This window comes from Plectropomus leopardus, chromosome 9, assembly GCF_026936395.1.
Source record: "Plectropomus leopardus strain MGB_pleo_1.0 chromosome 9, ASM2693639v1, whole genome shotgun sequence".
NCBI classification, from domain to species: domain Eukaryota; kingdom Metazoa; phylum Chordata; class Actinopteri; order Perciformes; family Serranidae; genus Plectropomus; species Plectropomus leopardus.
In genome coordinates, this window is record NC_142184.1 from 9,934,026 (window position 1) to 9,952,256 (window position 18,231).

Consider the following 18,231-nt stretch of genomic DNA (forward strand, 5'->3'; position numbering starts at 1 on the left):
ATTGACAAATCCATAGTAAACATAAACTGCAAGATGAGAAAGACATTTTACAACTGTCTTTGTTCAAACATGAAGATAGAGGGAGGTTTATTGCTGTATTCAACCGAAGAACGTACTGTATCATGATTAAAGGTCATCCATGTAAAACTCAGTGGCCATGAATTCCTTATGTTGGGATAAAAAATGTGATGCAGTCAAAACATTAACTTAACTAGTTTTCACTTAAATAATTGTATAGCTGAAGGGCTCAGAAATGTTTGTTGCAGAAAGTTGCACTTTAAGTGTAGTGAATAATACATGTAAAATATAATGAGAAATACAGTTATTAAAAATATTACTGTAAAAATCTTCCGTACAGGTGAAGCAAAAAGGGTTTTTTTAACCTATGTGAGCAGTTAAGGAAAAGGGTTTTTTTCAGTGATATTTTGGTGAATCAGGTTATGTAATTTTGTCTTGTTTTGAAGAGAGCTAACATGACTTACAAATCTATCTGAAAAAGGCCTGAAGAGAACAATGTATCTTATGAAAAGTCGGGATATGCTCTATTAGTCTTCTAGTTAATAAAACAATGTTACCCTTGCTAGTCTTATTGTTAAATATTATTATTGTTTTACCAATGTACACATGTTAATTACAAATTGGCATAATCTGCACTGGAATAGAGTGTCTTCCTTTGCTTAATAAAATATGAGCATCCTTTAACTATTAATTTTAACAACGCTGGATTTAAAAATTTAAAAATAAAAACATTGGCCTGTTTGCCTGCCCTGCCACTAATGAGGTGGAAAATGGGACAAAGAAGACATCTCATAAAACCAGCGTGGTTGGCAGTATTTAAAATTTGCTACAAAACTGACAGAAAGTTGTTGTGATATCACATTCAGCACAAGCATGCAGACATTAACCTGTAAGGAGAGAAGGCTGGTGGAGCTAGCCAAACATGGCAAACCCAAATAGAGCTGCACTGATTAGTTGATTATTCAATAAGTCGATGGAGAGAAAATGAATTACCAACTATTTTAATAATCGATTCATCGGCTATTTCGATAATCAATTCATCATTTCAGTAATTTTTCAAACATTTGCTTCTTAAATGTGAGAATTTGCTGCTTTTCTTTGTCATTTATAATGTCAAATGAAGAGTCTTTGGCTTTTCGACTGTTGGTTGAACAAAAGAAGCAAATTAAAGGCGTCACTATGGCCTCTGGGAAATGGTGATGAGCATTTTTTCACAATTTTTTGACATTTAATAGACTAAACAATTTATCCGTAATGAAAATAATCATCACAGCCCTAAAGCCATATGACTTTGTTTGCCTCACCAACCCGCAGTGAGTTTTTGTCACGTTTTGTACGATAATGTGCAATGTTTATGATGCATGTTGCAAAGTGACACACAGGTCAGCAGCATTTAAATACAATCTGTCTACCAAAGAATGTGATTAAAAATTTCAAATGTCTCTTATAATATACAGAATATTTTTCGGACAGTGTTTATAGATGAAATTGTGCTCAATTTTGAATGTTTTCGTTTGTTTTAGACTTGTTGACAAGGAAAAGTTTAAACTTCAATTTAAACATGAGGGAAATAAATCGTTAGGAACATCCTTAACAGAAAGGTACCTCTGCAAAGGGATGGATTGGGTAGAAAATGTTGAGAAGCAGTGGCCTTACCTCATTAGTGTTCCACCGGTGTCTCTCCTTTGGCAGCGAAGTGCATTTTGGTAGACATTCAAGCAGCTTCTTGGGCAGGTATATTTTCAAATGTCCATGTTCATCTAGAACAAGAGCAACGACAAAGCACAATATTTAGCACAGCCTCTATACCTTCCTGACTTGCTCATCTCCCTCTTTATCAGTCTATCAGTCTCTCTGCAGCAAAATGCTGACTGTAAAATAACTATCCCCAGCTGAATTAGGAAATTAATTTAAGAAGGGAGTATTGCATACATTTTATTTTGTGCTCTGCTAAATTATTTTACTGTGAAATGCATTCTATCAAGGGAGCTCACCAGAAATTTTTCACTGTCAACTTGTAAAGGCTGTGTCTATTCATTATTTAGACACAATAAACACCCTTGAGTGATTTTAAAGCGTATGGGGATTTGGTATGGGAATCTGTGTGCTGCACGCCACAGTGTAGTATATTATTCAGGGAAATAATTACAATTACCATGCCCAACGCTTACATCATAATGTATGTCGTTCAATTTATAATTTACATTTCACAACTGGTTCACAACCATTATAAAACAGTAAGGTTTAAAGACGCCCTCATGCATGGATGCATTCAAATGTTCATCTCATTCCCTTGCTTTCTTCCTGCTCAAATATGCAGATGGCTGAAATGTGAACAAATTATATTTGTTTGGGGAGACAAAAAACATGTTGAATTTATAACATCATGAAAAATCCCATTATGGTCTTGGGGTGCTTTTTCATTATTAGAAAATGAGATATAGGCTAACATGGCGATGGTTTTTGGAACTTACATTAAAAAGGAGGCTATACTAAGCAAGGATCTTATCATTAGCAATGAGTTTAAGTGCAAAAAAAAAGACCAGTGATTGTCAATTAAAGTGAAATGACAGAGGAAGAGTTTTAAAGTTAATACAAAACTAGTACACATAAATAAAAATCAGATGCATCAACATCGCAAAAATCTGCATGGAAAAAGTGTACGATTCATTTCAAAAGGTGGATCGATTAATGTAAGACTGTGTCATCGAGCAAATATTTCACCATGAGTATAAAGCACAGCAAGCCAATAATATAAGCTGTTCTTGTGTCTCATTGCTACTAGAGTTTAGGTTATTCCTGTCCCTCCCCTCACACAGATTGTGAGCATCTAATACCACACGTCTAATGCATTTAAAAACTGTAAAACTGCAAATTTTGGTTGTAGTTACTTAATCAAGGTTATGTTCAAGCATGTGCAAGAGAATCTAGAGTATTACTGAGTTTTAATGTGTGTGGATTGAATGTAACTACTTGCACGAAAGGTATCGCAAAAGTACTGCATATATTTGCAATGCAATTTTACTTGAAAATGCATTACAACTAGAAAACAACATTTTTTTCATATTTATAGAACTGTGGATAAGGATACTGGGGAATGGGCAAGTAAAGGGAGAGACAGAGAAAAGCCTGAATATGAGTGCTGACTATGGATCCCAGGGGTAGCTGATATCAGTAAGTTGACTGTGAAGGAAAAAAAAAAAGTTCAACCGAAGCAAAATACCACTTTGAAGCATGTACAAATAATCCAGCAGTGAACTTGATTATAAGGATACAACAAGAGGATGTTGCTTGCTGCACATCACATCAAGAACTGAGTGCTCCTGCCCAGAAACCCCCATATGGAAAATTCAATGGAAATGAACACAGTAGGTCCACAGAGATGGCGCTGGCTTGGAGCCGCTGAGTGTAATGCATAAGGTGGAACATCATCGCTCCCGAAGGAACACAGAAGAAGATCTGTAGTATTTGCCACCTCCATCTGTACCTATAATTCTGCATGTAGACTGTGTTTTATACGAGCTGCACAGGTATCTGTAATCATTCGCTTCGCCCAATTAAGAATCACATACAGCATCTGCTCTGAGGTACCACCAGAGCGGTTTCACCATCAGAACTGGAAAACACGCTGCAACTGAGTGATCAGAGAGGTACCAAAGAAAAAAGGAAGTTTTTATGTGTAGACGCATCATCGACTTGAAATAAACAAGAGGCTGGAGCTTTAAAGCAGTGCCACATATCTGTTATCGTTTGCTAAAAGGCTCAAGGAGAACAAGGGCCTTCAATACGAGAGCCCACTCACAAATACAAAATCTCACCGGATCCACGCTCAGATACAGCACAGGTCAGTACAAAGTCTTGGCCGTCGCCCATCCGACAAAATGTGCTCTGAAGATTTGCTCTTTGCAACCGGCAGACCGCAGTAGCAGCGGATACATATGGCAAGTCTCTCTCTGCACAGATTATTCAGGATTCAGTGCTGCTCCCTGGCACACCCTCCTATGACACCATTGAGACAGAGCTGAGTTGGAATATGTCTCAAGTATGTTGAGGATTTTCTCAGAGAGAGACGTGAGATAGAAATCTACCGTAGGAGGATATGGCTGCACAATCTGCCAGCAGGCTAAGATGTTTGGGATGAGAAAATACGGCATGGAGGATCTGTACAAATTCCATTAAGTCTTTCACTTGTTTTTAATCATTTCACAACCTTACAATAATCACACCGGTCATTGCTCAACACGTTTTGTGCAAAGCATTGTAACAACTCTCTCAGCCACAGAGACTGTTTTTTTTCTCAAACTTGAGAAAATTAAATACACAAAAAGAAGATACATGGACAAGGTCATCCACAAATGGCAACCTTTTCTGTCTTATTTTATGAATTTACAGGCCCTGCAAGACTAAAGGCTGGTTTTGTTAAATTCTGTTGTATGTACGTGTACTTTTCACTCCAAATGAGCCAGATGTTGGTGTGCTTGAATTCTTGATTTTTGTTTGGTTAGATTGTTTCATTTTCTTTCTGCTCTCTTTATTTTGTTATCCTCTTTTTTTTCCTTTATTACTTGGATACATACATTGGCACATTTATTGTTATGTTACTTTTAATTAGCCTCAATAAAAATAAAAAATGGAGAAAAAAAAGAAATCTAATGACGGAGGATATGTCTGCTCAATCTGCCAACAGGCTAAAATATTTGGGATGAGAATATACAGCGTAGAGGATCTAGACAAATTCAATCAAGTCTCTCACTCGTTTTTAGTAATTTCACAGCCTTTATAGTAATCACACCAGTAATTGTTCAACATGTTTTTGTGCAAAGCTTTGCTACAACCCTCTCCGCCGCGAACCCATGAAGTATTCAAAACACATCCCAGCTCAGTATGCCGTCCGTGCACATGAAAAGGTGACAAAAGTGCAACATGCATTTTACTTTGAAATGCCAGTCTTGTCAGCTTTTTGTCAGCTAACAATCCCCCACACCCCATTAACAGAGCAAGCTATGTAAACCCTGCAAGACTAACACAGTGTTAACTGGGTTTCTTCTAATCGCTTAACCTTACATGGATTGATTAGGCCTACTAACGTGCGCTAAACATATTAATGTGAAAAGACACAACTAAGGCACTCATGTGAAAGAATCAAGTAAAAGCATCATTCAGACTGGACACATTCTGGATAATTTGTTGTTAAGGTTTATTTAAAAAAAATATATAAAACTATATATTCTAAAGTATATCTTATAGCTGCTTATATTATGCATCGTATAACATTAACACACTAAAGCAGTGTTGGGAAGGTTACTTTTCAAATGTATTAGGTTACAGATTACTAGTTACCCTGCCAAAGTGTGATACGGTGTGTTACTATTTTAATTACTTAATCATGATAATGTAATTAATTAGAATTGATTACTTTTTAACAAATACCTTATACTGGGCAATAAAGCTGAAAAAGATCTAAAAATAGGCTATGCCAAAAGAAGGCATTCCTGCATAGCGAAACAATGCAAAGCAACAGAATTAGTTGCAGTAATTATTTTCCACATTTAAGTATTTTTCCGGGAAAAAATATATAGTCTACTCAGACATAACCTCTTGATAATCACCAAGGTGTTGATTAGTAACTGTAATTTAATGCTACATTTTTTTTTCTTAGCCACTGAAACTGTTTATGTCATGGAAAAAAATCAATATAAAATTAATTGAATGTGACCATGTATAATAGTAACTGTATGGATGTATGATGCATCCATGGTCATGGGTTAGGCGCTTTCGGCCTCACAGTCCTGCACTGTCTGCATGCAGGCATGTCAAAAGGCTCCAGGGTGTATGAGGATGAGGCCAAAAGTATACCACGACCATTCAAATACTTTCATATTGTATATTTGTTCTGCGGACAAGCTAACACAAGAGTTTTCACCGTTATCATGCTCTAACTTTAAAAACTACAATTCCATTCATGCTTTGGGGGAGCAGGAAAAATGGCGTTTACATGGAAAAATTAGCGTATCAGCTGCTACCTAAAACTTTGCAACTTTAGCTTTTTTTTTTTTACCCTATTTTAGTACATTTTGGGACATTCGCACCATTAAAAATATGCCGAATTAACTAAAAGTAGTTTCTGTTTGCAATTTTAACATGGACGTACACGTAAATACTGTTAAATTGCTTTAAAACTGAAGAAAACTGAAAAACGTGATAATTCTCAAGGAAGTTCTGAAGATTGGGGGAGCGTTTTTAATGTAATATCGGCGATTGTTTGATGGATACTGACATCCTCGGTAAGTGTAATTCGCGAATTAAATCTACATATATCCATGTCATGTCCGTGTTTAATTTGGAGTTGGAGTTACGATACAATTTTTTAACAAACCGCGGCAAAATGGGACGATAATTGCTGTGAAATACCTTTACTGTCCCCATGCAGCCGCGTGTCTCATCCACTGTTGCAACTCGGTTGACGGTGATGATAAGCAGGTTAAATCAACGGGTCAAAATCATGGATGTATTATAATGAAGTCCTGAAGTCCTGTAGTAAGTTGCTGCTGTTTTGAGAGCACCGACCTGCACCTGTCCTCCTCACCCTACGCCGCCTCAAGTGTCTCCCTCCGCCCCCCGCACACTTTAAAACGCCCTACCTGTAGCACACATTTTACATTTTTATTTACAAATTTAATTAATGTTAGATATATAAAATATACATATTACTGTTGTCAGAATACTTTCTCCAGCACATAGGATCTGTTGACTTTCAATTGGATAGTAGTCTAGTGCACTGGTTCCCAACCTGGGGTCCTCGACCCCTAATAGGGGTCGCCAAAGCTTCACAGAGGCTTGTAAGGATTTTTTTAAATTTATTTAATGGGTGTAAGAAAACTTTTAAAACATTTATTAAGTATATGGAGCCCGGGAAGTAACATGGATGTGTTTTTTAAATGTGTTTCTAAAAGCGATTTAGTAAATACAATAATACAACACATAAAATACCTTTAAATACCTTTACAAGGCAAAAAGCCAAGCAAATTGTAATAAAACATTTTAGCAATTTTTTACGACAGATTATTATTTAAGATATTAACTTAAAAAGAAATCTTATAGGATAAGGGCAATCTGAACACAAGCTATAGGGCCCTCACTCTCTACTAAACAGTCTCATCCTGCATTAGAAAGAAAAACGGATGTATGGGGCACCCAGTAACTCAGCTGGTACAACGGGCACCCCATGTACAACTGCTATGTCCATGCAGGACAGCGGCCGCAGATTCAGTTCCAACCTTGGCCCTTTGCTGCATGTCATGCCCTCTTTCTCCCCCTTTCACGCTTAAACTGTCATCTCAAATAAAGGCAAAAAGAAAAGAAACACAGAATTTGACGAAAAAAAGCCTATTAAATATGTATGATTATTAAAACAGACAGTCAGAGATTCATATAAAAACACAACACAACACACACACACAAACCTGCTGAAGTTATTGTGTTTGCCATTTGGGTTAATTGTACAGTTTATCAGTGGTTATGCATTGAATATGATATGAAATAGCCATAAAATATGTCATGTCAGGGGCCATCAGTTTACTCAATGACAGAAAAGCGGTCCCTGAAGGAAAAAGTTTGCGAATTACGCTTTTTAGGTGAACAACAGTGACTGCAATAGACTTTTACTATATTCATAGTCTCCCATTTATAAGACAGTGCTGCAGGACACTGACTAATCATACAGACAAGGCAACCACAATGTTTTATGGCCAAACTGTGGCATGTTTTTGGCCAAGTGAAGTCACCTGACCTCAATCCAATCCAACTGAGCATGTGTTTCACTTCCTCAAGACCAGACTGAAGGCAAAAAAGGCCCCAAAACAAGCAAGAAAGGAATATGGCTGCAGCACAGGCCTGGCAGAGCGTCACCAGGGAACACGCCAAGTGTCTGTTGATGTCTATGGATCATGAATTTCAGACAGTCACTGAGTGCAAGAGCTTTGCAACCAAGTATTTAATATAATAATATTATATATCTACTAATCTAAGTCATAAAATATTTATCAAGATATCTGCATTTTAACAATATACCCATGCTATGTAATATCCCAATTAACTATACTGAGATGCTTCCCTGGTGTTTGCAGCATGCAGAGAAATAGACAAAGCACTTAGTGTTTGCATTTTTTTTAGGTATTTTTAATCATTATTTATTCAAGACAGGCTGGTGTGGATGTTAATTTACGCTGCTAAATTAACACTGAACAATGTATGGGAAAAAAGCAAAGAATTAGGAAGCTTTCCAGCCTATCGACTCATATACGGTCTGTATACGATAGAGGCCTTTTAACAGCCTATAGTACATTAACATTAGATTATACAGAGGGCCGCACAGCTTTTATCCATCTCAGATATGGATGACTGTATGTGTTTGAAGAACAGGCAAACTACTGTCATGTTTCAAACTGTGCAGTACGCTTTGTGCTGTTAAATAAACCATGTGTTTTAGATGTGGCACTCAGATGTTTAGTGTTGGCCTTCTCTAATCTGGAAGTCCTTGTCTAACTTGAGAGGGAGCTTGTTGTTACACGAAAACGTTTCTTTCCGGGTTCCCGAAGCACACAAAGGTGAGCTCGACATAACTGTTGTTGAATGCTGAGGTTTCTTTTTCTACAGCATTACGCTCTCATAACTCTAAACGGTTTTGTTCTTTCAGCTGCTATTTATCTACTCTAATAGTATTTCAGCTGCTGCATGTCTACCGTTCCCTCCACCGGGCATTTCCACAGATGTGAAGGAGGAACAGTGTGCGTTCCAACAAAGTATTGCTTACTAATTAAAGATCTGTCCGCTGTGGCATGAAAATCCACATATACTGTAGTTTGTGCATCAGCTGAAAACAACCGACAAGGGAATAGCGTGGATGCCAGATTTGGAAGACAGAATATAGACGAGCTCTTCCTAATCAAATTGTCTGATTTGATCAGTGCATAAACAACAAATTACCCGCAGAAATTTGGCTTTGAAAATGTAAAAGTATCTTTTTTTTCTTATCCAGGAGTTGATCAAAGCCTGAAAGGAACTCTTTGCATTTTCTTGTGGACTCCCAACGTAAGGTTTAATATTTATTTTGGAGTCCAAACAGCAGGCTTAATGACTGCCTGTACATTAGCCAAGAAAGGGATACACAGAAAACTTCTATTTGGTTGTAAAACAGTAAAGTGCAAGACAGGCTGATACCAGAGCTTGTTACATGAGAGGATGTGCTGAGCTGAGCTGGCACACTGGAGCCAATTACATTCTAGATCTTGATGATCGAGCTCACATACAAAAAGCTAAACAAAGAGAGGAGCTCTGTTCAACACTACAGGTCTGCAGCTTTCATGTTGCCATCACTGGCCATTTGTGTGCCGAACAGAGAGACAGCCTGTGCCCCTCCATAATTCACATCCCCCTCTGTCGAATGGGTATAAAGATATATATATTTCTGTGTGCTGATGTTTGGATTATCACTGATCCTGGCTGCTAAGCAAACACTTGGGCCAAATTTGAGGGTATCTGTCATGCTAGCTTGCTCCAGCCCCACCCTAGAGACGAGAGCGAGGGTCATGAGACTGGAAAGGCTGACAAAAACAAATCTTTAATCAATATCCGAGCCCTGAACGCAAAACCCTCTCTCTTCCGTCTCTGTCTCAGAGCGCTCTGGGAGTGACAGTTTTTCTTTTTAATCTGTGCCCACATTGTGGAGAAATTGCAAGCTAATGTTTTGGCTATAGATCACTCAACAAATCGCTGCTGGCGGTGCATATAGTAACAGTTTGAATGCAAACATTTTTCCACAACAGTTCAGTGGCTAATATGGTTTAAGGACATGGAGAACAGTGTAAAACTATCGGCTCTTTTACCTGAAACACGAGCGAGGTGGAAAACGAGCGGTCCTGTGGATAAACATTTGGCTCTCATCTCTGTCCAGTAAGAAGTGCTGTGAAAACTGAATTAGGCCTATGGCAATGTCTGTTATCATTAGGTTGGATGACAGCCATCCACTGGGCTGGACCAAAAATGCCCCTAAGAGTTTAGCTCCAAAATTAGCCCAGTCAGCCAAATGAACTTAGCTCAGCCATATTTCATCAACGGGGGTGAGAAATTTCAAAATACCAGAAACAAAAACATACTCCCTTCATCTGCTGCACAAAAACTGTAGCCAAGCAACAAGTCATCATTGGTGCTGAATGATACTGTTTGTAGATAACAAAAAAAAATGGTCAGAAATTAAATAGTAAACCTTTCAACAAAGGAGGGAGTCGTGCATCAAAATCCTACCCTGAGTCCATCTCTTTAAGTAATTGTCTGTTTTGCACATTTCCCACGATGGTGACTATATTTTTACTGACGGGAACTCCGTTTATTTGCCAACATCGAGTCCTTTAAAAGATAAAATAAGCTGCAGTGTTTAACCTGGTGGTGCACTCTCGTCTGTTACACCCCATGCAACTAACAATGTTTGTTCCAAAAGCTTTACTTTTGAAGAAGCCATGGATATTTTGATCACTTAATCCGGACAGAATAACACTCGCACTTATGCAGTCACAGTGAGAGGCACAAAAACAGTATAACATCACTTATTTAAATCATTGTACAGTACTTGCATCACTGGCAGGGGATTTGAAAGACAGTTTCAACAGCATGCAGTTTCTTTAAAAGGGATGTGGAAAATATAGTCAGTGAAATGCATGGATACGGCAAGAAATGTGACAAGTATCTACTCTTAACCAGTCCACATCTGGGGTGTGTGGGATGTGACATTTATGAAGTATAATAACCAGATCTATAGAAGGCAAGATGTCAAACCAGCCCATGACAGAGTGGACTTAAAGCTCACACCAAAGGCAAAGGTGCAGTGACAGGTTAACATGGTGAGAGCAGTTACAAGATGTTGGCGGATGAACGGGGGAAAAAAACTAGACAAAGATAAAAAAGAATGTGGTCAAATGTGAAGCAGAGATGAACTCAGTCAGCCAAGGTGCAGTGGCCAACTGATGACATGCTGTCAATTAAAATCATGCTGTCGATCAATCCGGTCGTGAGGCGTGAAAGAAGAAGGAGGTAAGGTAAAGGAGGGGGGTTTAACCTGCAGGAGACTATTGCGATGGCATTTGCAGTAATGGGATATTACCCCTGCAGCCTTCAGATTAGGACACATTCCTGTGATTCAGCTAAGCCCCAAAATTCGTCACTAATCATTTGCAGCCAAACGTCACGACTCCCAGGCTCACTTAAAATTTTAAAGCAAGCATTAAAAAAGTGATTAAAGGGGACCTATTAGGCTTATTTTCAGGGTCATACTTATATTTAAGGTTTCTACTAGAACATATTTACATGCATTAAAGGTCAAAAAACATTATTATATAACATTATAAACCATTTACTTTCCTCATACTGTCTGTGCTGAAACACCCGCATTCACAGGGCTGTCTGAAATGCCACGTTTAGTGCCTGTCCTGAAAAAGCCCACTCTGCTCTACCTCGGTCTTATTTTTTCAGGTCTTCCAAATCTTAGCATCTCTGTAACATAATTACAGCTGGGAATGACTGTAACATAGTATAGCAAAACTTTAAATCGTAAAAAATTGCCAATACAAGACATGTTCCGGCAGGAATATGATCCAAAATCAGGAAGAAATTGTAGCTTGTTCTCACCCCCAACTTATCAAATACTGTTGTTTAGTCAGAAATATTGGTGTCATACCTCGGTGCAAAGAGGCCCCTTTCACAGTGGTATAATATGTGCCGGGCACATCAATTTTAGAGGAAGCAGGTGGCTATCCAAATACCACCACTGTTGCCGTCAGATACAGATGCACTGAGATCAGCAATTAACATAATACAACGTAAGAAGGTCTGAAAATTGGGGGCAGGAGTGGTGGCAGATGGGTCAAACAAACAATTTTTTTCACGTGGGAGCCCACTATACACTTCCTCTGTGAATTTTGATGTTTTTTTTCTTAATCTAACCACGTGTTTTTGTTGGAAATAAACCTGTAGGTTTACCTACATTGTAAGTTTATTTTGAAAAAGACTGTGCATATAAATGAACAGAAACTGTACATTTCCTGTGAAAATGGAAGTGTAATTTAAAAAGACAATGCATATAACATAACTTGACATGTCGTCCCAAAACGTCCAAATCAAACCAGAGGCGGTACATGGCGCATCAAATTTTGATGTGTAGGTCCACTGACAAAGCAGCAGTATTTGATAAGTTGGGGTGAGAACATGTTCAGCACTTCAGCAACAAAGATTAAATGTTTCCTTAACATTAGTGGGTGACGAATATACGTTATCAATGTACTTGCATCTGCTGAATGACTGTAACACAGAATAACATCACTTTCTACCACGAAAAATCACCAGTAAATGCTTCTAAACATAACCAGACATGTTCCAGCAGGAATATGATCCAAACTCTACAATGATTACATGTTTCCCCAATATTAGTATGTAGCTACAGGTAGCAGTGTAGACTATGTAATGTAAACACTTGCAGTAGTGTGCCTGGAGCAGATGACCATATAAATACATTCAGCACACTATGAAGTCATACCACAGCCAGGGCAGAAAAAATTTTGGAAACAAAGTGTTCAGAACAGTAGGACGGTTTTTGCGCACAGGGATAACTTCTACATACGTTTACTTTATAATCTTTTGCCACGTTTAACACGGGCATCCTTGTAACACCATGAATAAGACACAAAATACATAATAGGTCCTTTAATCATTAATATGCTTTTACTTAATTTAGCTTTGAACATAGGTAAAACAAAACAAAACCCTTTTGCACTGAATGATTTTACATTTTGTCATATTTCTATTTTACATGATAGGCCTAATCACTCATTTCAGAGGCTTGAAACATCACAAGACTTTGCAAAATAATTTGCACAGACCTTGAATTTCTATATCCTCCATTTTATACTGTCTGTACAATGAAGGCTGGTGGTACTTGGCCACTAGTGAAGAGAGCACTTGATTAGGCCGAAGTCTACAGCCTACTACTTGTGGGAGATTCAGAGCTGAGCTTTACTACAACACAGGATAACTCAGGCAGTGTCAGATTTCCCTGGCAGTAATAATGATTGGCCCATAGTCCAGGGGCAGGTCTCCCCACAGCCTGATGGCTCTTGATGGCAATGTGGAGAGGAGTATGTAGACTTAAAATAGCCATGTGTTAGTGTAGGACTGGGAAACCAATTATCTTTATCATTTGCCCTATAGCCTGTTCGATAACACTCTTACATACAGTGAAATTACTAACCGCCCACAAGCTAAAAAAAAAGTCTTACTGAACTTCACTATAGTGTTGCTATGTTACAACAAAACTACAACAAAAAGAGCATTGCATTGCTTCTAGCTATAGCATCTAGAATAAGTATTTGACCTGCAACACACAACAGCTGTTGTAAAAAACGCAAAAGGTGTTTTCTTTCCTCCCAGCATGAAAGATAAAAATGTGCAAGACTGCCAGTGAGAGATCTGAATTGCACTAAATCTTAGTGGACACTATTTCCTATGCAGTTGTAGTATGACTACACAGTATGCAGAGTAGCAGAATTCATTGTTTACAGTTAGATGATTCTCTCAATGGCTATAAAACGTATCACACAGTTAGTTTACAATAACTTCCAGATAGAAAGTCTTCGTGTCATGTGGATAAAACTTAACAGAACTGAGCAAAAGCTGCCTCAGTTGGTCCATTTTTAGCCACCTAAAACAGTCAATATCAGTTTAGATGTATGCTATATTTAGAATATTTTAAGCACAGGGAACTGAAGCCGTTATCTCATAGCCACCAGAAATTTTACTTTGCAGAACACAGGAGTTGCTTATCTACTGTTGCCACAATTGTGTTCAATAAAGCAGAGAAAATATTTCAACTATAGCATATACTTAAAGTCATATTGAGCTTTTAGGTGGCTAGAATATATTTTGTTGTGGCCACCATCCACAGCAGTACACTGCTTTAGATTTCAGATCTTTATTTCAAACATGCTAAATAAGATGGGAGGATAAAAATAAAATATATAAGCAAAGCAAAAAACAACACCAGAATACCTATCAGACATATTCAGTTAATATAAGTATTTAATGTCCAAAGGGGAGTAGAAGGAAGTTAATACTTATCAAATCCTGCCCTTAATTTTAAACATGAATATGCCTATTTCTGCCCTATTTTCCTACCACACACCTCAATCAAATCAAGCAAGAATTAAAGAGTCAAGACAAAATAAAGGTTCTGGACTGGTAGATTTGGTTTAACAAAGACGCTAGCAAAGCAACACAGTACATAAAATATGTACAGCAGAAACATCACGTAGGTTGGACCACTGTCTTTAACTATATATTTTCAACCGTTGCAGTTACTGCAGAAAATCACAACAGAAACTCACAAGTTTGACAGTTTTACATATCTCTGCAATAGAAATCAGTTGCCACTGTCCGTCTGGACGTGTTAGCACAACATCACTATCATTCAGACAACACCTAGAAAGCACTTTGGCTCCATGTGATTATACTAGTACAGTGTAATAAGGAAAGATTGTCAAAAAGTCAAACAGCTGAAAAAAAAAGAAAGCTTAGGCCTATTACTGGAAGTTCAACAAACATGCACACACGGTTAACTGCCTGCAACAAACTGAAAATGACTCTTTATGTGTTCTCAGCCCTCACCAAGCTCACCCATCCATAAAAATCCCATCTCAAGGAGAGCAGAGGTGAGGTCTCTCTCTCTCTCTCTCTCACTCCCGCTCTCTCTTTCCTGCTCTTGTTCTCTTCCACTTTCTCCCTCTTGCTTACACATGCACACAAACAAAGCCCTTCTTTCTGTATCATAACTACTCCCACAATTACTCAGACGATTACTCAGATCAATGGTTTACCTGCCTGTTTGAGCGGCTGTATTCTGCTACAGAGTGTCCTGGCGAGGCAGAAAAAAACCCTCAGGCTGAACGCATTAAACAGGGTGTCTGACATGGGTACAGGATACTGTAATACCACGCAATAACACGAGGGAAAATAGCAAGAGCGGCAAAACGTATTGTCAGTCACAGCTGTCACACATGAGGGGGTAACGCAAAAGTCTATCAACAATGTCCCTGTTACAGTCTGCATCCCTGTTTCATAGATCTGCACGCACAGTCCCCTGCCATTAAATCTCGCAAAACATTCTGCTTCTTTTTTTTTTCTCTTTTTTTTTTTTTAATACCCAAAAAGATTTGGTGCAGCAGAGCTCTGCCAGTGACAGATATCGAGTGTGGAGTCTAACAAGGGGTTGGGGGTGATTTCAGACTCTCTATTTAGAAATGACAATACATGAGCACACTTAATTACCCAGTCTCTAGTCTAGATCAACAGAGTCTTCCAGCAGCGAAGAGACTGGTGTATTTATTAACAATGAAGGGGCCTCTTTCTGCTGAGAAACAATCTGCACTACAGAGGACAGTTTTTTCAATGGGCAAAGACAGAGGCGAAAATTCAGACATATTTTCTAAAGAGGAATGAAGCGCAAATCACCCACAAATAAAATCAAGAGTTTGGCCTATATTTCTGACTGATTTTTTTTTGTGTGTGTGTGTGACGGAAAAAATAGCACTTGTACACAGACTTGTAAGTGCACTGAAGCAATTCCCACAGAAGCTGGTTTTTAAACCTCAGCTGTGATGTTGTGTTGTCTTTGTTCTTTGCCCCTAGTCTACAGTTCTCATAGAGCACAAATGTAATGAGAGCGAGGCAAAGGCAAAGACTAATCCATTTGAAGGGGAGAAAAAATATCATAGACAGCCATGTATAAATATTTTTGTCAAACACTGTTTAATTTCGCAAGATTTTAAAGTCCTGCTATTAACTGGGGGTTGATTTTTCACCCCCTTCAAACGCAGGTTCGAGAAAAGCAGAGAAAAGGCAAGTGCAGGGCCATAATTGATGGCTCAAAGTGTAAGCTTTCTCTCCGAGGGTCTGCTCAGGTCCTGATCCCCTGGCCTCAACCTGAAACAATCACTCTTAGTTAACGACAACACTTCAGCTATTGACAGCGTGATCCCGTAAAGCAGACACTTCAATCAACAGAGCAGCCGGAGGAGGTGTTGTGTTGGAGGAGAATAAAAGAAGGAGGAGGGGGGGCATGGGGGGAAACGGATGAAATCAAGAAGTAAATAAATGAATCAATGAATGAATAATAGATTGGCCTGCTAGTGGCCTCTTGGAGCAGCAATGCAGTATTAATAACTGACTCTTACTGTTCGTCTCTGTGTCATCACTGATACTCTTAGGTGGACCATGGCCAGCATAACACACTGCTGATCTGTACATTCGATCCGGATTACGAACTTTCTTCAGTCCTTCAGGAGGCAAAGAGAAAAGTAGAGAAAATCGAGGAAAAGAAGCATTCTCCCAGCCTGTGATAACTGAGCAAACTCCCCATGCAAGCAAAAACAGAAGCTACACAGTGTATTGAAATACATTTAAATCATACAAGAGCTGTTGGGCAAAATATGATGCTTGTAATAATAATAATATTGATAATAAATCACAGTGAATTGTCATTTAAAACAGTGAAGTTCTCCATTGACTGAATATTTTTGCACCTTTGTAAGAAAAAAAACGTCCAGTAATAAAGGTCACTGTAGCTCTGGCCTGGTTTGATACGGGTCAATAACACTCCCTATTGTATCAGTAGTAAACTGGATGAATCAATACAATCAATCAGTGGAGGCCGTGCAAAGCAGTCAGTAAAGGTCTATTACAGGCAGGCATTACGAATGATACATCTCAGCAACCACAGACCGGACCTGCGTCCCATCCATCCTCACCTCACTGATTCAATTAAAAGGCTGCAGGAAAAAGGAAAAAAAAAAACGTAGCGCCTGATTCAACACAAAACTAGGAGAGCAAGTCGTCCGACATCACGGGGAGGTTAAATTCATCCTTCTTTACAAAACAGCAGAGAAATATTTATACCATTGCTGCACAAGCACTTTTGTAAGTTAATGGCTGACTGCGTGCTTACTTGATGTTTTGCTGCTGCTTCACCCTGAACTTTGAGTGAAATGATAACATCATGAAACTTTTTAAACTGCACCCGCTCGAAAATAAAAGAGAAATATTACTTCCAGCACAGCTGAGGCTACAGGCCTGATTCACTGGGCTTATTTTAGAAAGCAAACCGTTGCCGATTGTTTCTGCTGTCACAAAAGTTCCAACTGAATTACCCTTGGATGAGTTTTTTTTAACACACCTGTGTGAGTTGTTTGTGTCAGTAAATTATCCCATAACTGGCCTTGTATTTAGGAAATTTCAAATTAATGTAAATATGCAACACTGTCGTGCTAGAGTTGAGAAAAAATGTCAAACTTCAGAGGTTAAAGGAGGACTTCACCAAAAAAGTGACCATTTGTAAATCAGTCAGTCATGCTGCCTTATGTTGAATATGTGAAGAAAACTTTGTTTTTCTTGTATTCCTCCATGGAAAACTGCAAACAGGTTGATTTATTATGTGACTGGGGTCCACATTTAACAATACAGACCATATAAATGCTTTTATAAACTCCCACACTACTAATGCTATATAATCTGAGTCTCATTTATCCAGTCGTATGTTCAGTGTATCCCTAAGACATGCATTTTTGCTTAAAAATAATAATAATTTAGCACTGGAGTCTGGCTGTCAAGAAAGCATTTCACTTCCATTTCAGTATTAAATAGTAAGGTTTTAGTGAAAATTCATGTGTTTGGAAAGCACTGAGCATATAACTGGATGAATGAGACTTGGATTACACTGCACAAGTTGTTTGTGAATTTGTAAAGTGAATTTTAATATAGTTTTGCTGTTGTTAAACATCAGTCAATAAATCAATGTTAGCTGTGTGCAGGAGAGGCAAACAAGAAAGACTTCCTCACAAATTCAAGGTAACACCACATGACTAATTGATACACAAGTGGTCATTTGTGGATGAAGTATTCCTTTAAAAGCACTCAAGGAGTTTCCTTTTTTATGACGAATCCCAGCTCCACAAAAGCTTGTGTTTATAAAGCACTCGTTTCATTTCCTCAAATTTGGCTCTTGAACAGCAATATTTTTATGACTATGTGCTCTAGTCAATTCATAAAACCATCGGCTGTAGCTTTATCCAGAGCAGTCTCAGTGTAAGACGTATCAAGCTTGTCTTTTCAGTGTCCTCC

The 18,231-nt window shown here is 38.4% G+C and overlaps 1 protein-coding gene across 1 annotated transcript in view; it reads right to left on the reverse strand.

Annotated features, from left to right (window-relative positions):
• The window catches only part of camta1a (calmodulin binding transcription activator 1a), a 396,495-nt gene that overhangs the window by 375,569 nt on the left and 2,695 nt on the right, over nucleotides 1-18,231 (reverse strand). The window contains 2 exon segments of the mRNA XM_042492229.2: nucleotides 1,675-1,778; nucleotides 16,290-16,391. Of these exon segments, the coding sequence (XP_042348163.2) occupies nucleotides 1,675-1,778; nucleotides 16,290-16,391 (206 nt within the window).